Here is a 25432-nt window from a genome sequence, read left to right as displayed (position 1 = left end):
TGTGCGTTTTTATGTGAAGAAGAACATCTACCAGAGATCACCTTTGCTCGGAACGCCCTGCGACAGTAGTTACTGAAGCCGCGTTTGTTCTTTGTATGGATTTTACCAAATTAAATAATCCTCAAAGACCAAACATGTCCTTGGTAATTGCTTCGTATCCTATGGACTATCATGAAAACAAATTTATCAACTACGGATCCAGTTGGAGTAAGCAAGACTGCAATTTTGGCGATAAAACATTCTTAGAATACTTTGTTCGACGCCTGACAAACTGGAGTAAAAGACCATGCATTCGACCACTTACTAATTAAACACAACGTTACATGCATATTTTTTTCAAAGGCTGCCTTTTAAACCTGTTGACAGAGAGGCGTAGAACTGCCACAAAAAACTAGAATCTGGACATGACTTTCCGTATTGAAAATGCAACTAAGAAGAAAAGTAAATTAAGCTTGGATATGTGTATCATGGACTTAACAAAGCCACTTCTGCTTCTATCCATCGAACACCTGAGTTCAAAAGTTACCTGTTACTTATGTCACTTGTAATCTATGTCACTTTAGGAAGTGGACAAAATCGTTCGGAAGGGCTTTTTTGAACGCCCCTAATAAAAATATACGTATTGAATTCATTATAATTCTGGCTTACTAATTCCTAATCCTTTAATTTGTATTAAACAAAAATAGAGGCTTATTGTGAAAATTTGAGGATTTTTTTTTAAATCAGTGGAGCTGTTATATGCTTGCATGATTAGTGTTTTTTTTTTTTGTTTTTGTTAGCCTAATATATTCCTTACTTGGGATTGACCATGGTGAATATTTCTTTGATTAAAGCATAAAGATGGATTATAAGACTACAAAAACCTGACCAGAAATCGAGTACTCAAAGTACTAAAAACATAAAAGATTAGCCTTGTAGAGACGGCATGCAAAAATTTTAAACTAACTAATAAATGTAGGGAATAATTTAGAAGATCAACGATAATAGACATATTATGTTTGTACAACGTTTTAAACTTAGACCAAAATTAAAAAGTCGATAAAAACCCATATAGTTTACTCGATCACTTTACACTAATATGAAAAGTTCAGCAGAAGATTTAGATTTACCATATTTTAATATAATAATTATATCGGTAATAAAATGTATCACACAAAAGTTTGTGATACAGCAAAACGGCACCTTAAGCAGAAATAATTCCAGTTTTTCGATCCGCTTTTAAGGATTTGGAGTTAAAAATGATGTTAAAATTTTCGGATCGCTTTGGTCGTTGGTTCCGATTCACAGAACACTTCGTTAGCTGACATTTTGCATTCGACTTTTATATTAAAGGTATAAAAAATATATGCTTGCAATCAGAAGGATTATTTCAGATTTATTTTCCGTTAACGTTCTTGCTGGAGTGTTTTTTTTAGCCTTTGTTTATATGAACGTATATAAATGGACTTTGTAGTTTGAGTTTTATTGGTCTTTATAATAAGTTGCTTGATGGTATGAGGTCATTAAGGGAGAGAATTGATTGATTATATATTTCATAGAAAGTTATGTAAACTTTTCATGAATACTTATCAAACAATAAATAGCAACAGATTCGTGATAATCACTTTCTCATACGATCACTTTCAACTTGTAGTAAGTTATGATATACCTAGTCTAAGATGTTAGCGGGCTAAGCTGTATGGGGTATGGTAGTATTGTCCTATATCTAATCGGTTCCAACGCTAAACAGATTAGCGTTTATATTGTTAAGATGGTAAATATCGACAAAATATGCATGTATTATAATATGCAATTATTTTCAAATTAATAAAAGTACTTTTTCTTTACAGAGGCGCTGGTGGTGGAGGTGGCATGTATGGTGATGTCAACATATCCGCTATACTGGACTCCTTTAGCATAAGTTATGACAAAAGAGTAAGACCAAACTATGGAGGTTAGTATCACTAATAGATAGTATCATACAAACGAACAGATTACTGGGATCATAAAAAAGATATTAGGAACACTTAGGACTTAAAATTTCACTTATATCTAATAGGTAATCATTTCATTCACTAAGATGATGCAAACAAATCAAACAAAGTTAATAATAAATTTGATTCTAACTCATCAATGTTTATAAAGTTAATAGACGCGTATGAAGTTTTAAGTATAATAAAATCACTGAAAATTACTGAATCTACGGGTGATGATTATATAAAAATTAATTTTGTGCCCCACGCGCAGGCAATGCATATAAAATAAAATAACTTGAACGATGATAATTAAAAATTTCAATGGTTAAATACTGCAAGAACTCATAAAAAAAAGTTATATCCTAATGTAAGGAAATCTATTTATTATATAACTTATAAATTCCAAAACTAATATTATGAAAAGGCAGTGCCACAAGGCTACTAGGTTTACTGATCTTTATTCATTTAATTATAGCAGTCAACCATCCTTATGTTTTATTTTTGAAGATGATACTCGTTATGATATTAAAACATCGCCTTGTTGGCATTGACGTAAAAATATATTTAAAAATAGACGAAAATAATATCTCATATTGTTTTAAAACTTATTAATGACTACTTCTGTTAAGGTCCTACATAAATAACTGCCTTACCAGCAGAAGTTGAAAAAGACAAGATGTCGTGAAACAAACCTGTATTATTAAGGTTTCATTTTAAATTAGTTATATCACTTTCTTTGATCATTACGTGTACATTCAGTCAACAAGGGAAGGAACTTCTTATTCTCCAGAAACTTAATGACATGGCGACTCTGACTTAAATATGATATTTTGTGGGTAATATATGACAACTGTAAAGCCCGCATTGACCGCATTTATAAGCTAGACTACTAAATTAATTTATGGTTGCACTGTGATGTCTAGTGCTGGCGATTTAATAATAAAAGTCAGATTTTAGAGCTTATCACGGATATGTATCATCTGTGTTATCATTATTATTTGTTTGATACTTAGTTGTTTCATTTTTGGGTTAGGGATGTCATTATTCATTTTTTCGTATTCACATTATCTGAACCATGTAATTTATTTAGTTTAAGTCCTATTATTGAAAACATTGTATTAATAAATTTATTTGTTTATTTAATGACTTATTTCAATAATTTGTTTGAAAGAGCAATAACCTTTCTTTGGTATATCCACCTAGTTTATTGCTGATATTTTGGATATATATCATCTCACCAAGTAACGTCTATGTCTGCTTCTTCAATTTTTTATATTACGCGAAACACAATATAATGTATTTTACTTATAATAAAATAAAAATAATTCTCGGTGAATTCACATCTCATGGTCAGGCCAGTCCAAAGACACGTGTATAAAAATTGCAAATGTATGACCACCAGACCTATGTATCATAAAGGCTTCCGGGGAGGTTATTGTGTGATTTGAAAATGTTATTATGTATGCGTATTTTTGTATTTGTTAAAGAAATAAAGGTATTCACGATAAGAAACTTTATACGTAGCAAAATTCATTATAGTTGTGTGAGTTTAAGGACGTTTGAATTTGTAATTTATTTTGCCTTTAACATTTTCGTCAGCTGTTGGTATACTTATTTCGATGGCAATAGTTGTAATCAACGAAAAAAAAAATCGATCCCTTTTCGGTTATTAATTAAAAACTGCTACCGCAGTGTCCAATATAAAGGTACGGTATTTATTATTGGTATGATTGTTGCAAAATGCAGAAAAAATGTTTATAGGTACCCTTACGTCCCTACAAGCTCTCAAAATCTACTGCTAGATTAAAAATTTACAAGGAAATTTGCATGAAAATAAAGTTACTATTACTAAATTAACTGGGTATACTTTCATATTGAACTCATTGAAAAGTAATATAAAACTATTCAAGTACGAGGGTTAGCATAGCACACAAACTAATAAGTTTGCACTCTAAACATACTCGTACTTTCGTTAAGCAAACGTAGCTTCATCTCGTTAACACAATATTGGGATTTACGTCAAGACCAATATTGATGGACGTATATGTCCAATCACGTTCCGAACTTATGCGGTAATAAGCTAAGTTCTAACCAAACAAAATTACAACTTCTCGATTTCAATAGACTTTGTTATAACAGGCCTTTTATATTTTATGGCATTATTGTGAGGTGGTCGTGATAATACCATTTGTTAAGTTAGATCTGAAGTAGCACGCATTCTCTAATAACTTAACATGCTATTTTTCTTATCACCATATGATTAAACACCTAGACACATTTTAAAATCTGTTTTTCATTTACCTAAACATTCGTTGTAGTAAATCATTAAATTATAGTCTTATCGTCAAGCTTTGTATAAATTTGTATCAACAGTTTTGCGGAAATTATACACGTCTTTAACTAGCATGTATTATCATAATGCTCTATTAGAATAGCCAGTCTATCAAGCCAAAACATATCCTAAATAGTAACTACCGGTTGATGTCAAGATAATACAATATGAGACGTCGCGTTAAAGGACATTGCCCGTGGACAGGCCCAGGATTTGGCGGCGTGTCACATGTATATTAAATCCAAAAAATGTCTGATTTCTTTATGGCTATTTGTTATTTATAAACATTTCTTTTACCCTACCATTAAAAAACTCAATAAATAATTGATTAATTGAATAAATTATTTTGCACAACCGCCAACCTACAAAATAGAACCTAAATGTGGCCAGATATCGGAGCTGTATTTCAATATTTATTTATTAGAAATCGATTTAAAAATTACGACACTTTTTTACTAATTAAAATGATTACCTACATTTATTCAAACTTCAAAATAATAATAAAATATCTAACTAATTTGTTGAAGAATAACGTAAAATCGAAAATTACTTTAATAATTACGTCCTAAATTAATCTTTTTCTAATCAAAGAAAGCTACAATGATTCAAAAATCATTTTTCCTTAAAAAATAATACAATAATGAAAACTAATTACGATATTATTTAATAATATAAACGTAAGCTATTATTAGTAAATATTTTAAAAATACCCTACAAAGAAAATAACTTCGACCTAATTATTTTATTCTGTATGTACTTTATCCTATAACTTTATTTTTAAAACAAGTTCCTTCAATTAACTGAGTGAAGCATTGAATTTGGTTTCTAATGTTAAATAATCTATAATGAATCTACACATGGTACACTATAGTTTTTCGTCTATATCAAATCATTTTGTTCATTTGATATAGACGAAACTTAAACTCGTTGCCAGTCGTATATTTTAGACAGCAAACAATTACATTTTTGAACTATTAAAAAAATATCTTCAAATTCTAAGAGATCGTTAATAAACTCAAGCAACAAATTCATCTCAACCCCTTAATAAGTTCATTTGTCTCAATTTCAACTGTCCTATGATCATTATTCTTCCAACACGCTTGAATTTTCCTGTCTTTCTATCAATCAGGTAGACGCTTTATTTAGTTAAATCCTTTTTCCATAAGAATATTTCAATTAATATAAAATATTGTGACAGATGTGTGAAGAGTCTGAAATTTCACAATTTCAAATTAAAAATAGCAACAGCTGCGGTAACGGATAACGCTGGAAAATACCACTTGTCATGCTGTGTATTATGTCGTTTTCAGGACCACCCGTGGAAGTGGGGGTCACCATGTACGTGCTCTCCATCAGCTCTCTGTCTGAAGTCAAAATGGTATCTTATTTACAAAACAATATCAAAGACACAGCGCATACATAGCAAGATTTGTCCTTTAGTACAATCACCAGCATTACCGTTCATTGTAGCACCCGTGTCCACGGTTCGATGCTTAGGCGCGATATGATGCGATGGCGCTGACGCAATCGCATCGCCGCGGCGTCAGCGCGCGTTATTTCCTCCCGCACGCACCCCGCGCCCCCGCGACCCCGCTCTGGCGATGGGGCACGTCACGTCCTCTGGTTTGGTTTTCACGGCGCGAGGCGCGCGCGCGACTCACGATTGGGCTTGATTGCAGGTCCGCCAGTGGAGGTGGGCGTCACCATGTATGTGCTCTCTATCAGCTCCGTCTCCGAAGTGCTCATGGTACTCGCAACTTTCAGCTCACGCTTGACTCGGTCGCTCCGGCCGCGGCCGCTGCGACCGAGCAGCCCCAGACACGAGGCTGCGAGCATGCCCGCGATTCGTGGAGCAGAACGCCCTTTGTCCGCAAATCTTGCTTTCTTATTATGTGTCCCCTGATCCTTTAACGTATGTGTTGAACAAAATTTGTTTTGTGACCTCATAATAAGAAAAGCAATCCGTTATAACCTTAAAAGTTATCAGGTTGTGTGTTCAGCAGTACTCGTAATTCCAAAGATGAAGTAGTTGTTCTCGCGCGAAGTGGTGATGTTAGTAGGTTTCATGACTAGTAGACTTAACTTCCGCGAAAACTTGTTGCTGATCTGAAGTTGTTCGTTGAATTATTTTTTCATTTCAGGGAAACGCGTATGTAAATGTCTCGTTTGATCTCACATCAACACTTCGTTTTTAACGTTCAGCTCTTTTCAATTTTCGCGAAATAATTTTCCATTAAAATAAATTGGCGTTCAATCGAATAAATTCTATGGATTTGCGACGACTGTTTAATTCTTCGTCACTCATTTCGTAGTTTGATGTGTATGTACGTATATGTGTATCTACTGATATTGCCTAAATATTCGTTACCTTTCTTGCTCTCCAGTTACTTGGAACACCGGTTTTATATAGTAATTTATTTCTTATCGCTTAAATAATTTTGAAATTTTATTGACTATTAGCGTATTGTAGAATCGTAAGACTCGTAAAACCATAGAAACTTATCCGGTCTTCCAAACTGAATGAGCTGCTAGGCGTTGGGTGAAAGACCCCGAAGTGGAAACCAAATCAAAGTTGGGAAGGTCACAGTAAGACGTGACCCATGGCCATGGAGAGATTGTCTTTTTCACATTTACGAGTCTCAAGCGACCCGAGAACTATGTTGAACGTCTTGTTCTTCAGAATTTCAACAATTACACGTGGCAATTTGTATACCGGCTTATTAGCTTCAATTAAAAGACTGCCTTTATCGAGCCGTGGGTGCCAGCCTGCGTCACCGCCCACTCACTTCGCCCTGTCCCAACACTCAGCACCCATCTCTTCATTGTTAGTCACCACAGTAACGCCTTCGTGTCACACAGCACTGCATTTTATGTTCAATGTTTTCAAGCTTCGTTAATTTTATTCATTGAAATACGTAGCATACCTTTCTGATTTTAACATTACATTGTTGTTAGATTACATGTTAGCCATATTTTTGTCACTACCACTATATTATTATACACTATCTCACGACTGAGCTACTCAATCAACGCATGCAGATGTTAGATGTCTTTTTGAACCTAGTCTATTTTTTATACTAAATCTTGACGTCAAATGTGTTTCATTTTTATAAAATAATACAAAGCTTTCGCTGAGTCATCAATTTTGTTAACCAATCAAACATACTATATATTGTTGATGATGTCTCATTGAGATCTTTGTTTTGGTAATTATGTGAAACTTTATTAACGTGTTATAAAAATGTGTGCATTATTTGTTTTTTTTCTCTTCAGGACTTCACGCTGGATTTCTACTTCAGACAGTTTTGGACAGATCCTCGACTGGGTTACAAAAAAAGACCGGGTGTTGAAACTTTGTCAGTTGGAAGCGATTTCGTCAAAAATATTTGGGTTCCCGATACATTTTTTGTTAATGAAAAACAATCATATTTCCACATAGCAACTACTAGCAACGAATTCATACGTATTCACTATTCAGGATCTATCACTAGGAGTATCAGGTATACAATAAAAAAGCCGTTTATTGAATTGGTATCTATTATATTTAAGACTGATGGTTGCAGAACTGGGAACTGTGTTGCCGCTATAATTATAATTCTGTTGTTAAAATAAATAGTGTGCCTCAATTGTATGTGTCTATTTTTTGTGTGTGTAAGCTTTGTGGATATTACAACGTACATGTTTGGTTATATCAGCATATCGGCGAAGTGAGGTCGAGGAATGGACTAGCATTGAAATTTAAAGGGTCCAAATCCAGGAAGATATTAAAATATTTATTGATATAATATTAAACTACATTGCGGTATAAATAGAATAGATTTAACTCGGCCTCCTTTACAAATAGGATACACAACGCGCAACTGGCCATCGACTTCCCGCGCTGTTTTTCCGTCAATTGCTGCGTCGAGATTTATATTTTGACTAGCTGCTGCTCGCGTTCATTCTCCATGATCATTACCGTTTTTTTAAATACCGCATGAACTGTTTGTCTCGCTGGGATAAAAAATAACCTATGTTACTCTTCGTCCTTTTAACCGAACCGGTCCGAACCGGTCCGAACCGGTAGAGTCACAAGAAACATACATACTTGACGTTTCAAAAGTGCTTATTTTAGGCATACTTGAAATAAATGGATATAATTTTTTTTTCACATTTAAACTAACTCTATGACATAATCTAGTTGATTGGTCGCTTAGTTAGGGCGTGAAGTAAGAACAAACAAACAAACACACACTTTCGCATTTATAATATTATAGTTAAGAAAGGATCCACTCAAAGTTAACTAGCAATCTCTAAGATGTAACCGGGCTCACCTGTTATGTGTGTCTCGCGACATTTCGTTCCGACAAACGCTGATGCCAAGGCAAATTGTTAAGAACTGTACAATTTTGTAATAATGGAAACTCTAAATTTCTTGATTGGTGTCGAGGATTTCAGAAACCCACTTTTAAATAGTAAAAAAAAAAATCTCATCGGAGTGGGTAAAAGATTTTTAAATTTATCATAGAAGGGAGGACATGAAAAGGGTTCGAGCAATTTCTCTTTTATTGTTAACTAGCGTACCCAGCCCGCATCGCCGGGCTAGATTTTGCTTTATTTTATTTAAACAATAAACTTACATCATTAAATTTTTAATTTAAGTCTCATAATATATTAAATCATTTATTACTCTCCGTATTCATTCTCTTCTATTCTCATCTCGAGCGGGTGAAGATCATTATCTACACCCATGTACACCCAACAATAGAATATCATCATAGTAAATAAAAGCTGTATTTGACAGTTAGGTTAGGAGAAAAATAGGAGTGCTCCGATCGTAACTAAACTTTACAGGATTACTCGCCAGGTCAATCCGGAGATTCCCTGAAAGTTTCATTGAAATTGGTCCAGCCGTTTCGGAGTCCATACGGAATATACCCACACACTTTGTCTTTTTTATATATAGAAGATAGATAGATAGATAATTGTTTAGAAAAATTTAAATATTGAGGTACAAACTAAACATTTCTTACCTTATGCATACAGCTCATTTCTAATTCGTACCGATGGATGTCCTAGCAGTTGGTTTCTTCTTCGTTAAATGAAGTTTTTAGCCACCGAATGTAGATCACGGAGCCTGCCTTTAAATCCTATAGTGAACAACAAATCTTTCGTTAACAAAATAATGTCCTAAACAATGTTACGAGCTCGCAATGATAGCTAATATAGCAAGTCCATAACATTGATCGTAACATATATACAATAGGGTGTACAGCCCAAACTTCACGTTGAAATTTAAAATTTTGATGTGAAATAAAAAGGTATTTTTGTTTAATTCTATCCCTAAAGGTGTGAACAAGGAGATTAGAAATTTGGTATGAAAGTAATTAATTACACGTTTTGAACATATAGTAGTATTTCATATCCAAGATGTTGGTGATCTTAGGCTCTTGCTTAAAAATTTAAAGTTGTTATAGTTAACATAAAAATGTTTCCACCTAAGGCTTAATAATAGATTAAAGTATATAAAAAAAGTACTTATTTAATTTTTCAAGTTTTTATATTTTAAGATTTTTTTCTAAAAGATAATAATAATAATTTTTCCCCGTAGTTTTCGAGCTGAAGTAGGGTATAGACACTAGACATAGGATTTTATTGTCTTTGGGATATCATAACTCCAGCTCAGACGAAGTTGCTGTCATACGCTAGTTTATTTTCTGGTAAACTTATAAGTTTACGATCATTTCTTCTTTCAATACCTTCTTCCCATTCTTCTTCTCCCACGCAAAGTGCGGGAACGTGCAATATGGTACAACACACCATCGCAACGTACATCTATTGTTTCAATAATTATTTATTAAACTAGCTTCGATTTGCGGATGTGAAAACACCTAGCACTTTTCTATATAATACGACTAGCTGTTGAATAGAAATTGCTGTGATGTGGCATTAAATTTAGTTGTAGATCTAACAATTTTAAGTATTCAGTATCGCTTAGCCAGTTCTGTCCTCTATCTCCAACCACAGCTTGGGCAAAATTAAACACGTATTATAACATAAAACACGTAACCTCTATAGTACAAAAATAATTATTTAAATCGATATATTTTCGATCGATTATAATTTGTCGGAGTTATGGTGTAAAATTGTCAAACACCCTCTTCAAAGGAACCGAGCTTAATGTCGTAAAACTTCCAAGAATATGTACAAAGTTTCATGAGGATCAGTTAAGTAGTTTTTGCGTGAAAGCGTAACAAAAAAACTTACATTGACAATTATAATGTTAGTAGGGATTTGAGTGCCTATGATAAATTTCTTCACACAGTTAGTTCAATGTTGCTTTCTTATTTAAAAAAAGACGTATAGGTTTATAGGCTGGTTATCTCAAAAACTACAGTTTAAATCCTACCATACTTTTTTTATGAAATGGATTGTTAAATGTTATTTCCAACAAATTTTTCAGATTAACTATAACTGCATCGTGTCCTATGAACCTTCAATATTTCCCAATGGATCGTCAACTGTGCCACATAGAAATTGAAAGTTGTAAGTATCTTGAAGATGGTGTAGTTAAAATATTAAAATGTATATTTAAGTAATGATTAAAACTTTGTGTAAATTTTAAAAGAAAATTACAGTTTATGCATAATATTATTATATTTATGCTGTTATAAAGTGTTATATAAAAAGCACGCTTCATATAATATGTATCGTGCAATTATGTGAAATTTGCACACCCAACGAGTCCTGGGGTTGTCGAATATTCAGCTCAACCCTTTTAATACTTAAACGCTCGTATGAGATGCGAGGCCCAAGGAATCTACGATGATAGAAAAATAATAATTGATCGCATTTAATAATTATGTCCGTGTGTTCACCTAAAGCAATCATTGATTTGATTCTTACCACAATGCAAATTAATCACTAGGCTTACCGATTGTGTTGTGACCACTTTCTTGTATCACAGATGCTACTCAGGGATACCCTGTGAGCACAAGCGTACAACTTAACCGTCGACACGTGCTGTGATTACCTTCGTGTTCTCATAAATTGGATGTCTCCTTCTCGCATACAGCACCCGCAGAAGGCAGACTCGTAAAATAGTAAGCCTTTGTCCTCACGAGCATTAAGCGAAAGAAATGATATTGAGACATCGACGCTGCGTAAGTTGAGCGCGGTCAGAAGGAGGCGGGGTACGACGGCCGCGAGTCCATACAACGACGAGCCGTTCCACGGACGTGGACCACCCGACCCACCACAGCCGTGCACCTCACCCCGCATTCGCACTGGCACCCGTACCCGCCGACGCATGCGCGAGTATACCGCTCACCCTTCACGTACTGCTACGCACTACGACAGCCTCGCTGTACGCACGCTTCTAGTACCTACCTATGTAGTACTCCTTATGATATGCATGATATTATACGGTTTTGAGGATGTAAGAATGTTTTTAAGTAAATAAGTCTTTTTTTTAGGCGAGCCAGATATACAAGAAGTCGGTCACTAAATTGGCAATTGATATTAAATTAAAAATGTTATCGCTGATACTCGTACTAATAAAAATAAAAAATATACAACGTGTCAATAAAAACCGTAATATTACTTCACAGGGTTTAGAGGTTACATTATTTCTTCTTCTTCTTCTGCTGGCGGCTCAGGTTCGTCTGATCCCTGGTGTCACGTCGACCGGCTACGATCTATTGTGACGCCGCTGTCTAGATCTCCCAGCAAGCGTTGGTCGCCTTCAGGAAAAGCAGCACTTTCCTTGCTGGAAGAGATTTAGCATCCACTGGTTGCATTATGTGTTTCCCCAAAAGAGTGCTGCGTTTATGCATCAGCGCGGGACAGGAACAGATCAAATGCAGCGGCGTCTCCGCAGCCTCCTTACAGAGTCTACATAGATCTGTATCCTGCAGCTTTAGGTTGAACATGTGTCTATTAAGCCCACAGTGCCCCGTAAGCGCTCGCACTAGTATGCATAGGTTTTTTCTGTTGAGTGCTAATGCCTCAGAGGCGGCCCTTTTGTTAAATGGTTTTATTAGCGCTCGAGAATGGTTCATTCCTTGGAGTTGTCTCCAGCGAATAAGTGTGTGGTAATTACAATAGGTTTGAAGGGTGAGTTGCGCCAAGCTTTTGGGTATTCCGCAGACCGGCTCAGGGCCAATCTGCTTCTCCAAAGCGCCTGACTTTGCAAGCTCATCGGCCATTTCGTTACCGATGATCCCCTTATGGCCAGGAACCCAGCGTAGAATGACCCTGTTTATTATCGCCAGAGTATTCAGTAATTGTCTGCAGTTTTCTACCAGTTTTGAGTTTAGAACCTCAGAAGATAGAGCAGAAAGTGCAGCCTGACTATCCGAATGGATATAAATAGTTTTGTTTTTGTAGTTCTTTAGCAGACAGGTTTCCGCACATTCAATTATTGCGAAGACCTCTGCTTGGAATATGGAGGCGTAGACACCCAGGTTACGTTGGAGCCCTACCCTGGTGGTCTCTTCAAATATTCCACATCCTACGTTACTACCCGACTTGGAGCCATCTGTGTACCACTTAAGGCTCCCCGGTTTCCAGGTGATCCGGTTTTCAAGCCAGTCAATACGGTTTGGAATTTCCACAGTATATTGCCTGAGGAAATTAAGTTTTGGAGTTGTTGAGTCTGTTGGCATCCCCAAAACAGGTATCTCAAGAACTGAGTTATGAAGATGCCTCAGTTCTCGTGAGATCCAGTTTACCACACCCTGGCTTGTTAGCCTGTACATGCAAGCCTTCGCCTCCTTCCTAACATGTAGGTGAAGAGGAGGGAGATTCAGCAAAGCATCCAGAGCAGCCCCAGGGGTGGTGCTCATCGCTCCTGTTATGAGTAAGCAGGCTGAGCGTTGTAGACTGCTTAGCTTGTTCTGGGTTCTTACCTGCATCGTCTTACTACTCCAAACCACGGATGCGTAAGACACAATAGGTCTCACAATGGCTGTGTAGAGCCAGAAGGTTATCTTGGGTTTCATACCCCATCTGTTCCCCGCCAGCCGACCGCAGATCCCCAGTGCAGATTTTGCTTTTTTAAGTACGCCATCTATGTGGGAGTTCCAGGTCATTTTCCTGTCAAGTGCAACTCCCAGGTATTTGACCTCTTCCGAGAATGGGATACTTATGTTGTTCAGCTTGGGTGGCTTAAGATTGTCAATCTTAAGCTTCCTAGTGAACGGTATTATTACAGTTTTGTCAGCATTAACTGTAAGTTCGTTCTCTATACACCATTTTTCAATAGTGTTGAGTGCTCTTTGCATGCGATGGGAGAGGGTGTCCTGACATGCTCCTCGCACAATGACCACCAAGTCATCAGCGTATCCTTGGACATCAAAGTGCAAGTTAGCCATCTTGTGCAATAAATTGTCCACCGCAAGGGTCCAAAGCAGGGGCGAGAGAACCCCGCCCTGCGGACATCCCCTGGTGGTGAGCACCTCAACCGAGAAACCGTTTAGTTCGATTTTTACATTCCGGTTGGAGAGCATCGCCTCTACCCACCTGATGGTTGTATGATCAGCCTGCTTATTGGCAAGACCGCCCACCAGTGTGCGTATCGGGGTGTTGTCAAATGCTCCCTCAATGTCCAGAAAAGCAGAGAGTGCGATCTCCTTATCCTCCAGCGCTTTTTCAACCTTGTCAACAAGGCTGAGCAGAGCAGTTTCAGTGGACCTGCCCTTGCAATATGCGTGCTGGGTAGCGTGGATGGGTCTCTCAATGAGAAACGCATCTCTGATATACCTATCAAGCACTTTCTCCATCGTTTTTAGTAAGAACGAGGATAGACTTATGGGTCTAAAGGATTTCGGCAGTGCGTAATCCTTTTTCCCCGTTTTAGGTATAAAGATGACCTTAACTTTGGTCCATTGTTCCGGTATAAGTCCCCAGGCGTAGCTTGCCCTGAAGATTTTTACCAGATGCGGAACTAACAACTGGGCTCCCTTTTGTAAAAGAAGGGGAGTAATGCCGTCAGTTCCACATACTTTATTCGGGTTAAAAGAGCTTATGGCCCACCTCACAGTGCCAGGTCTGAAGACGATGGATGCCCTTCTCCAATCCTCAACTTTTGGATGGCCGAGAGAGCATGCCATAGTACTTCGAGCGTACCCGATTTTCGCTCCTGGAAAGTGAGTTGTGGCTAGTAGTTCTAGGGTTTCCTTCTCACTTGACGTGTAGGTTCCATTAGGATTTTTCAGGAGCCCCAGTTGATTGGGTTTCGCTTTTGCTAGCATTCTGTGGAGTCTCGCTCCTTGAGGCAGGCTACTAATTTCCTCACAGAAACTCCTCCACGATGCTCGCTTGGCTTTCCTTATCTCCTTATTGTATTCAGTTAGGGCTTTTTTATAAATGTCCCATTCTCTGGTCGCCTTCGCCCTATTGAATAATTTACGTGTTTTGTCTCGGAGTCGTTTTAGCCTCGAGTTCCACCACGGTGCCTTACGCCGTGTGGTCTTCACCCTAAGCGGGCAACTGTCTTCAAAGGCACTGATTGTACCTCTGGAGACAGCATCCACCGCAAGGTCAAGGTCAACACGGGTCTTTATACTTTTGGGGACCAGTTCCAGGTTGCTCTCTAGTTTGTTTTGGAAACTGTCCCAAGAGGTGCACCTCGGATTCCTGTAAGTAACTGTTTCCATGCTGGAGCATGACTTTATGTCAAAGTTGATGTGTCGATGGTCCGACATGGAAGGTTCATCGCTTACCAACCAGTTTTCTATATACCTGGCTAGATTGGTAGTCGCGAAAGTAATATCTAAGACCTCCTGTCTTGCCCTTGTTATAAAAGTAGGCGTGTTTCCCCTATTTAAGAGCTGAAGGCAGTTTGCAAGAAGAAAATCGTAAAGGTACTCACCCCTTTCGTTGATGTCACTGCTGCCCCATGCGTCGTGGTGGGCATTGGCGTCACATCCCACCAGTAGCTCCGCGTTGTGTGCCCGTGCGTACTCTACCACCGGGAGTAGGGCGACAGCCGGATTGGTGACCTCACCGGGTAAATACGCTGAGCAGAGGATGACTCTTCTGCCCCCCCAGCTGTTGAGGTCAATATATGCCGCCACCAGGTCGTCAGTGCATAATTCTGGAATCGGCAGAAAGTTAATGTTTCTGTTGAAAACAATACAAGCTCTAGGCCTGCAACCGTTGGTATTTGATAGTAACTTACCCCCAGCGTTCAGGCCTAGGACGTTTGAGTGCGAAACCCAGGGTTCTTGGATGAGGGCGAGGTTGAATTTACCTTCTACAAGAACCTTCTCCACAACCGCGGCAGCGGCGGCCGCGTGGTGAAGGTTAGCTTGGAGGACCCTCGCCGGTGCCCCGGGAGTCGCCATTTATTTGGCCCTTTTAACGACGGGTGCGGGTCCACCAGAGCCTCCTCCCGTTGGAGAGGGCGCGTGCCCTCTGCCGGAATGAGCCCCCTTAGGCCCCTTGCCCGCCTTTCCTCTACGGCCAGCCGCAGAGGTGTTTTGCCCAGTATGAGAGCCCGCCAGTCCGCTCGATACAGGGTTGTAGGAGCTACCAGTTTTACGGCCGGCACCTCCCCCCCCCCGTCCGCTCGTACCGGGTACTGCTCTCCCCTGGTTCCCCGCGCTCCTGCCCCCCAGCCCGCTTGGGCCAGGAGCGGGTGGTGCCGAACTGGTGCTTAGCCCAGCCGACCCCACTCCCAGGCCAGTCGAGCCAGGTGCTGCAGTCGCCGGGTTAGTGTGCACCTCTGCAGCTGCCCCCGAGGCAGAACCAGTATTGGCTCCTCTCACCCTGAACACTATCTTCCGGAAGCCAATATTGACCCGAAAGTCACGTGCGCGGAGGGTCTCAACGGAGATCTCGTCGAGGGAGATGGCAGCAATGATGCCTGCTCCGTCGACCTTCTCGCTGAGGACCCTCCAGTGTTCAGGGTAAAGCCCCTCATTCTGGTATCTGATGGTGTCCAGAGCCTCAGAGACAGAGGACGCATCAGTCGCCGGAATGAGGGTGGTTGCAATCCATGGCTTTGGAAGCTCGCTATCCTCCATTATGGATAGGTTCGCCTCAGGCCATGGCTTGCAATTTGGGACTTCGCTCACAAGCCAGTCTTTGCTGCGTTGATTCTCACAGGTTACGAGAATCCATCCTGCCTTGTGAGTAAAGCCCAGAAAGGACGGTCCAGCGCCTCTGTTGTCCATGCACCTCCCTTTTGTGTTCAGGGAGGTGACCAGGGCCGCACGAACCGAACTCATTTGCGCGTCTGTCATTGGCACCCCATTTCGGATGCCAACTCTAGTCGCGCCCGCTATGTCCCTATAGCTGAGAGTCGGGTTAGTACCCCGCCTCACAGGTGTAGTGGACAATTTTGGAGCCTTGCTCGGCTTCTCCTTGGGGGAGTTGTCCTCTGGTCTGCCCCTCTTGAGGTTAGATCGCTGACCATCCGGTTGAGTCGAGCAAGGTTTGCCTGCCTGAAGAATGGCCTCGTTGAGTTCGAGACCCCCCTTCAGGAGCCTCCACATTCTCTTTTTACCTGCCCCACTCAAGCGTCTAAACGCTGGATTGGAGTAGATGTTGTCGGGCGGGGCAGGTTTGCACGAGGGCTGAGCAGAGGTGGTATGACCTCCGTCCTCCATCATAGCATCCCGGTCCCGCGCCGAAGGTGTTCCAGTTGGTGCAGAGTCACTAGGCGTCCCCAGCTCCTGGAAAATACCAGTTGGTGCTGAGTCAGTCTTACTCCTCTGCTCCTGGTCTAGTCCACCAGAGGTGGATGGTAGAAAATTTGACATGTTTGTATCCATGCAAGTCCCACGAGTAGCAAGGGAAATAAAATGTCGCAAGGCCTCAGAGCCCCGCATGAGACCCGAAGGGCAAGATACTGCCTCGATTTGCCCCGGTTTCGAGGAGACTCCGTTCAAGACTGATTAACCCATCAGCCATTCATCCATCGGCACGGGTCGTGTGACACCTTGGATTGGGTATTTGGGAAAGAATACTAGCAGTACTTTCCCAAGGTACTACTGCCACCGTTTTTGAGGGTATTTAATGCCTCAGGGTTTGTGGTAACCGTGGTCAGGATAATTAACCGCCGCCTGTTGTTCGGCGTTGTCAGCTCGTTTTGCACCACCCAGGGGACACGTGTAGGGCGGGCCCTGTTGAAGGACAGGGTGGTAACTCCTACGGACGCGAGCGACGTCATCCCCCATATTATATATACATTATTTACTGTCTCTGAGACTTATCTGTCATTTAAATCAAGTGGCCAAGGTACTATGTGCGTCTTTTATCTTCAGTAGGGTTGTTATAAGAGATAATAACTTAAAATATTTTGAATTAGTTTGTATGGAAAATTAATATACTTCTTTTGATTTAATATTTTTACAGGATGATTCCTTATGAAATATACTTATGTATTCTTCACACGTTACACGTTGTATATTACTCTTACAGTTATCTGTAAGTAACATTCACGCTGAGCTAAGTCCTATATGGGATTAGTTCACGCTTCTTAATTTTTAAACTATTTTTTAAACTCTAAAGCCTAATACGAAAAGGGTTTCATTACTTTCTAGTGTAATGTATGTTTTACAAAATATAAAAAAAAAACATTAAATAATTACAAGAAAACAAAATTTTTTTTTTTTTATTTTAACAAAAAGAAGTACGTTGTAAGACAGGCAAGACAGAATAGACTTTAGAATCCTATTAATATTGAAAATACTTCATTAAAAGTCTTGAAATAACATAGTAACTCTTTATATTTATTACATTTTAATTGAAACTAACTATATAAAACGTCAAAGGAACATATTTCGTTTATTTGTTTATATAATTACACCTTCTTTGTAGTTTAAAATTTTTCTTTTGGATTAAAATTTTCTTACAACCTTAAACCATGAGCGTTATTCATATTTTTATTACCTATCTATATGTTTTTAAGCAAATATCTGTAGAAATTGTTTTGGCATTTTCACCCAATAGGTAGAACAAGTAGCTTTATATTTTTCTATCATCCACGCTGAGCCGATTCGAGTGCGACAGTTGAGACAGTTTCAAGAGCGCCTCGATTCAGCTCGGTTAAAGTCTCGCCCTGCCCGCCAGTCCCGGCGACACTGGCCGCGTGAGGGAAACGCGATGCTTCGCAACGTAAGTGATAGCGTTTTGTGTGTTTGGCATGTCTCCGGAGTCGGGTACACTATGAGAGACATTCGGTACCACTGGAAGGACGGGCTTATGAGCGTCGGCATGAGCAACGAAGTGCAGCTGCCTCAATTCCGCGTGCTCGGGCACCGCCAGCGCGCCACTGTCGTGACGCTGACCACAGGTAACAGTTGTAACGCCCGCAGTCCAAGCATTGTCCATCCACGCTCTGCATCCGACCCCGTCTCCCTCCGCCCGTGTGCAAACGAACGATACCGCGACACTAGCACACACGCCAATCGACATGACAACCGCACAAAGAGACGCGTGACGCCAAGCCCGCGACTCCCCGCTCTTACCCCGACCGAATAGCGACTCGAGTTAAAAAACCCATTGCGATGGGCCTGGGGTTATTTCATTTTTGTATCCGCTGCGCACAGTCGGCTACACCATGCGGGACATCCGATACAAATGGAACGAGGGGCCCAACTCTGTGGGAGTGTCGAGCGAGGTGTCGCTCCCGCAGTTCAAGGTGCTCGGACATCGTCAGCGAGCCATGGAGATCTCACTCACGACAGGTACTTAAACGGAGATACCGATGAGTAGAAAGAAAACTCGAAAACGATCATTACCTAACGTGAAACACTGAACATAAACAGTAAACACCACGATTCTTTTCACGTCCTGCTTTCGTATTCTTGCACTAACGACACCGAGTTGAGTGTTTTAGGAATTTAAATATGATTTAAGTGATAAAACTCTTAAATAACTAAAGTCTAAGTCACAATTAACGTTTAGTTTTTATATAATTTTGATTTTCAAGATTTCAGAAATTAAAATTTAACAAATCGAAAGCTCGAATCAAAAGACATACTATGTTTTGAATGTTTCACTAACTGTTATGCACTGAGTGTTATGTTCTAATCGATAACTAAAAAACTTGCAGGAAATTATTCAAGACTGGCCTGTGAAATACAGTTTGTTCGGTCAATGGGATATTATCTGATCCAAATTTATATTCCTTCTGGGTTGATTGTTATTATATCATGGGTATCATTTTGGTTGAATCGGAATGCGACTCCTGCGCGGGTAGCGCTGGGGGTGACAACTGTATTGACTATGACTACTCTTATGTCATCAACGAATGCCGCTCTGCCTAAGATTTCATACGTGAAATCGATTGATGTTTACTTGGGAACATGCTTCGTTATGGTATTCGCCAGTTTACTAGGTAATTATAACTTTTTTTTTTTATTCTGAACAGCGACTGCGAAATAAATGCAAGCGAATCAATTTTACGTGTATTTTCTATAATTAATTCTGTGCTCTTTACATTTTGCGAAGAGAATATATTATATTCGATAGAATGCGAATACCTAAAAGTTGATGAAATGTATCTTACATTTCATTCGTTTACATTCTATTGAAATTAGTATTATATAACGTGTCTTGTGAACTTTGATTTATTTCATGTACCCATATGACAGTTTTGTCTATTAGATCCGCGGTCAGATTGGGTTGGACTATTCAAGTCCAGCGCAACTGAACTAGGCTACAACTGACAACTCATGTCCGTTACATATGTAAGCTATGAGGTATATGAGGTCGTACACCTTATAGCCTACATAGAAGTTAAAGGTTGGCGGCCTTGGAAGACAGCATCCGCCGAGGGCAGATTAAATGCAAGTAATTTAAACTCAGTGCTCGCCATGCAACGCTATTTAAATGATGCAGCAATCTCGTCTTAGGTCGCTGGAGTGCGTGCCTTGCGGCTGGCTCAGCGATTCATTTTTAATTTTGGTTTTACGATTCACAATGGTCCACTATGTGAAGTGAATCTTCTTATAAAAGTTTTACTTTTAAAAGAAGACTCTTATTGGGAGCACTTTAATGTGGTTGGAGTTCTCCATCTTTCCAGAGTACGCGACGGTGGGATATATGGCTAAACGGATACAGATGAGGAAACAAAGATTTGTTGCAATACAGAAAATAGCTTCCGAAAAAAAGAATAATATGGATTGCGCTTCGGTTGGGGATTGTCACACTATGAACAAAATGAACAGTACTTTAAACAGATGTCCTCCAAGCAGAAATTCTGTAAGTTTATATATATTAGTCACAAAACAGTTTTCACTATTTTTCAAACAACAAAACTATTTTCTTACTAGGGTACACGTGTATTATCATGTTATAAACCCAAAAAGTAGTTGTATGTCTGAATTGAATGAACTGACATAGCGTTAGACAACCATTTTGTATAGATAGGAAAAGCTTATTTAAACACCCCGCTACGTTTGGAACAATCAAATTAAAATAGGAACAAACAAAAATTCTCTTAAAAGGAGGATAGTAAGATACTCTAGGATCAAAAAAATGTGTGCGTGTAGTAGCGTACACTCGTAGGAAGTGAAACTTCTTTATGACGTTATTTTTCCAAAAAATAATTTACTATATGCAACTTTACAGACATTGGTTAAATAAAGTTAAATTAGATAAAGTTTAATAAAAGGCTTTTATTATCATAGACATAAATACAAATTCTACAATTATTTCATTTTAGCTTATACAACGATTATTATCGAATTTCATTAATTGTAATAGGATTATTACATTTTAATAAAATTATTAAATTTTTTTTTTTTTTTTTTTCTCTATAACTTTCAATCGAACTTTGATGGATTAGATATTATTTTCATCGGAGACTTACGTCAATTACCTCCCGTTCGCGCTACTCCTATCTACAAGCAACCTAAGCAGATTATTGTTGGACCAATATTATGGCGAAATCTGAAATTTTAGTAACTAGACAAAGTTATGCTTCAAGCAAATCAACAGTTCTCGTCAATACTTAAAAAAATCGGGAACGGTGAACGTCTTAATGAAAGTGAAATATCTATCATTGAATCTCGTTTTTATTCCGTAGAAGAAGCTGCAACTAAGTAACCTCAAGGTATTCGATTATTTAATACAAATTACGCAGTCACTGAGTATAATAATCGAATATTAAACTCTTATTCAGAAAAAATAATTTCAACTGCTAATGATGTTTATAGTGGATGTACTACCAAGGATCAAGAGACTTTTGTGCACCAAAAACTACATAAAATGTCCTTGATTGATACAAATGGGTTGCCTTACCATACATTTTTATTTTTATATATTCATAGAACTTGTTTCAGTCAACTGTCAAGATATTTTGTAGGAACTCTTTGAGGAGTCTTGAGTTTTGTTTACAAAAAAGATGGCGCGTAACGGAAAAATGTCACGCGTAACGAAAAAATGTTACACTAAATTTTTTTCCAACCCCGATAAAGAAGTTTCACTTCAAAAACGAGAACATAGTGCCGTTATGCGATTAATAACTGTATGTAATAATATGATACCAATCATGAAATTAAAAAAAAAAACACTTCGCTTAAATATAGCACAAACGACGACTTTAACAGCATACAATATATATATATATATATATAGAGTAGTAGAGTAGAGTATAAAATAGGCATTGTACAATGTACATATATCATACATAAACCAGTACAGTGTTGGCAATCAAATAAAAATAAACGTATTTATATTTTAAAACACACACATTTACAGGTTCACACATGTGATCAGTAACCACATTATAAGTGATATGAATATCTGCAAAATTATGAATGATTTTTTCTAAAGAAGTTTGTTCACAGATCTAGGCTATCCAAAGTACTTCTGGAAATTATACACTTTACGTACTTACTTAATATTTGTATGCTTGTGAAGTATAAACATTTAACTGAGCTAGTTTTGAATATAACCTGTCTGAGAATGGATCCTACAATAAAAACAAATATGTACAATCAATAAAAAAATGGCAAGCAAGCTCGGTCGTCGCATACACCATTTGACCACGACGTTCACCTAAACCCGAACCTCCAAGCGGTGCAGGAGTCTCAGTAAAAATAAAATTAACTTCTTATAAATCTTCATGTACTTTGATTCGGATTTTTTCACAAAACAAACTGAAAGGGCAAGCAAACTGTCATTCTGTGGGTGAACTGTGAACTTGTTTAAATAATACGTGATGACAACGCTTAAATTGGCAAATGTCGCCAAAGAGGAAAAAATATAAAACACAACAATAATATAACGGTAAAAATTTAGTTAAAACTGTGTAACAACCGTAAATAACATGTTTAAATAGAAATAAATTAAAATATCCAGTTGAATTTTTCGCGAGAATTAAAAAGATTTTATGCTCTCAAAAAAACGTGAAGAACTTTATTGCTATACCTCATAATATGAAATTATAAGTTCAATACAAACCACCGCATGGTAAGAGTTATACTGACCCATATCCCATAATAACCCTCAATGTCTAAGTTATGACCTATTTTTTAATTTTTTTTTTTATTATATCCTACCAACTTGGTTAAACACACTTTTAGGCTTCATGACCCAAGAATTTAACTGATAAACAAGTTTATATTTTTATTTCACAAACTACCAAAACTAATACTCTTACCATCCTGAAACTCGCATGAGTTTTTTTTGGACGCTGCACATTCCTCTAATAAGTTAAAATAATATACGATATCATATTTTCCCCGTAAAAAAGCAATAGATTAAACAGCAGGTAGCACACTAATTAATCCAGTGTAGGTAATTCTGTACTGCGAGCCATCGCGTCGCTCAGTAGAGTCCAATTAAGGCAACGTCGTTAGGTAGAAAATTGCAAGTCGTTTCGAGCAAATAAGGATTAAGGTAGGAAAAGAGAAAATAACTGAAGGTATAAAAATAGACTAAAAAGCTATAAATATAACAAGGAATAAATATCGATTCAAAGATCAAAAGTAAGACTAAAGCCCCCCCAGAGAACAATCAGGATTAAGGAGCAAATACTCAATAGTTTGTATCACATTCAAGTTGTCAATCAACCAAAACTTTTAAGGTTTTAATTGAGTGAAAGCATCACGGTACATGATCTTAAGATCAATGGTGAATATCTAACACACTTTAGGATCACGGATGACATAATCTTCTTTGCTAAATCTGATCAATACTGAGAGTAACCACGAAAGATAACTATCCAATAAACAATTTTAAAGTCACCAAAGTTTTAATACGGGAAAAACATAAACAATGCATTTGCCATATACTCGTATCTAAAACATTAAGGATGACTTCATGTCAGCACAAAAAAGGTAGATCTAACTACCCTTAGGAAATAATGTTATGTGGGACTCCCCCCTCTAAAATTGTATACCCAAACTAACCACCACGGCATGTCCTCCTAATTGGCTTTGTTAGACGCCCGGGGAACCGTCCTGTCCATGGGTCGGGATAGCAATAAAGCTTTTCCACCACGTCAAAAAAAGGGGGGGAGGGGGAGTTGTGTTTACAAAGGAAAATGTGTAAAATGTGAAAACTCCACTGACATCATGACATCAAATCATTTTCATTTGTTTTAACGATACTTACTACTACTGATTTTGATTATCTTAATATATATAAATCTCCTGTCACGATGTTTGTCCGCGATGGACTCCTAAACTACTTAACCGATTTTAAATTAAATTGGCACACCGTGAGCAGTCTGCTCCAACTTAGATAGGATAGCTTAGATCTTTAATTATAGTCGCAATTTTATTTTATTGCAAATTATTTGTCTTTAATTAATTGACAGTCACATGTTATACATATATATACTACTATACTCATTTAAGGCTTAACGATACTGAATACTTTAAAAACAAAATCAAACGCAGACGAAGTCGCGGGCAACAGCTAGTATTTTATATTTTTTTACTTTTGTTAACTTGTTCTGTTATAGGTAAGGGTAAAACAAACCTAAACAGAAGATGTAAATAAATTTAATAATATAATATACGAAACTATACATCATAAACATACTATTTTATTCTATTTCAATGAATAAACATTGCATGCATACCAACAACCTTAGCTAAACGGTCTTTAAATAGTTAAACGGAATGGATTTACGTACAACAAACCCCAGTTTTATGTGCATTTTGGTGTTAAAAAATATAGCTTTTAAACGCTCGGTGTTTGATGCATAATAGATTAAGCCGTGCGAATACTTTTGTTTAGCAAATGAAATCAAATCCAAAATAATTGTTTCAAATATAGCCTTAATCGTTGGGAAATTGATATATAGATTTTCATGAATATATTAATATGAATAAATTAAATCCGTTCAGTAGTTTTCACGTGATGCCCGGACAGACAAACAGACAGACCGACAGACAGACTCAATATCGATTATAAACCATACCACGGTCAATATATTTTCAAAATATATTAACTGTACAGAAATCTACCAGTTACAGCTTTATTATAAGTATAGATTGCGGATTATGGCTATACCTAAGCGAAGTTTCAAATAATCAGTTTATTCCGTATGCTGCTCTCCTATTTAGACCATCTACTAAGCCACATTTAAAACATCTCTTCTTTTGAACGAGCATCCCTGGCTTATAAGCCCATTTATACATCATATTAATTATTAATTAATGCAAATTTCAGTGCCTCTACTTTTAAAACAGGATTGTAATGCTAACTTCCAACCCCTGTTTTACCCCATTAGGGATGGATTTGATTGGATAAAAATTCTTAATTGATGTCTGTTCTTTCAAAGTAATATATTTTCTAAATTCCAAGTTCTTAGACTGAAAAATTAAAAAATTCAGCAACACTTGCCTCCCTTATTTTACTACTTTTTCAAGATGATATCCAAAAAAATCTTAATATCAACGATAATGCGTATTTCGGTCTCTTACTACAAAAACATAGGACTTTCATACAAATTTCCAAACCCATTTTTCCCCTTTCGATTTGGAATTAAAAAAAAATGTAACTGACATCTATGCTTTAAAAGAAATCTATTTTCTTAATCTTAGGTTTGTAGACTTAATAATAAAAGAAACCAGCAAAAAACTTTCATGCCCATCTTTCATGCCCACCTTTCATTGAATTTCCCCCCTAAGAGGGATATTGTAAATAAGTTTCATTATTTAAAACGGATAATCTCAAAAACATAGGATTTTCATGC

The 25432-nt window shown here is 37.9% G+C and overlaps 2 protein-coding genes across 2 annotated transcripts in view; one reads left to right on the top strand and one right to left on the bottom strand.

The window, feature by feature from the left end:
* LOC120636002 (gamma-aminobutyric acid receptor subunit beta-like) overlaps positions 1-25432 on the top strand; it is a 62650-nt gene that overhangs the window by 26568 nt on the left and 10650 nt on the right. Inside the window, exons 2-8 of the mRNA XM_039907230.1 lie at positions 1830-1933; positions 5598-5665; positions 7561-7787; positions 10730-10812; positions 18825-18962; positions 19331-19615; positions 20303-20481. Of these exons, the coding sequence (XP_039763164.1) occupies positions 1830-1933; positions 5598-5665; positions 7561-7787; positions 10730-10812; positions 18825-18962; positions 19331-19615; positions 20303-20481 (1084 nt within the window). The remainder of the gene's footprint in view (positions 1-1829; positions 1934-5597; positions 5666-7560; positions 7788-10729; positions 10813-18824; positions 18963-19330; positions 19616-20302; positions 20482-25432) is intronic.
* LOC120636003 (cuticle collagen 13-like) lies at positions 15557-16510 on the bottom strand. The gene has a single exon (XM_039907231.1). It carries the CDS (start codon positions 16497-16499, stop codon positions 15615-15617), a length of 885 nt encoding a protein of 294 aa, XP_039763165.1. The 5' UTR covers positions 16500-16510; the 3' UTR covers positions 15557-15614.

The sequence above is a fragment of the Pararge aegeria genome, chromosome Z (genome assembly GCF_905163445.1).
Source record: "Pararge aegeria chromosome Z, ilParAegt1.1, whole genome shotgun sequence".
In the NCBI taxonomy this organism is placed as follows: domain Eukaryota; kingdom Metazoa; phylum Arthropoda; class Insecta; order Lepidoptera; family Nymphalidae; genus Pararge; species Pararge aegeria.
This window is presented reverse-complemented; position numbering and strand designations above follow the sequence as displayed.

What these genes read in the sequence shown, in the direction of transcription:
- LOC120636003 (XM_039907231.1), bottom strand. Translation starts at nt 16,499, where the DNA reads ATGAGTTCGGTTCGTGCGGCCCTGGTCACCTCCCTGAACACAAAAGGG.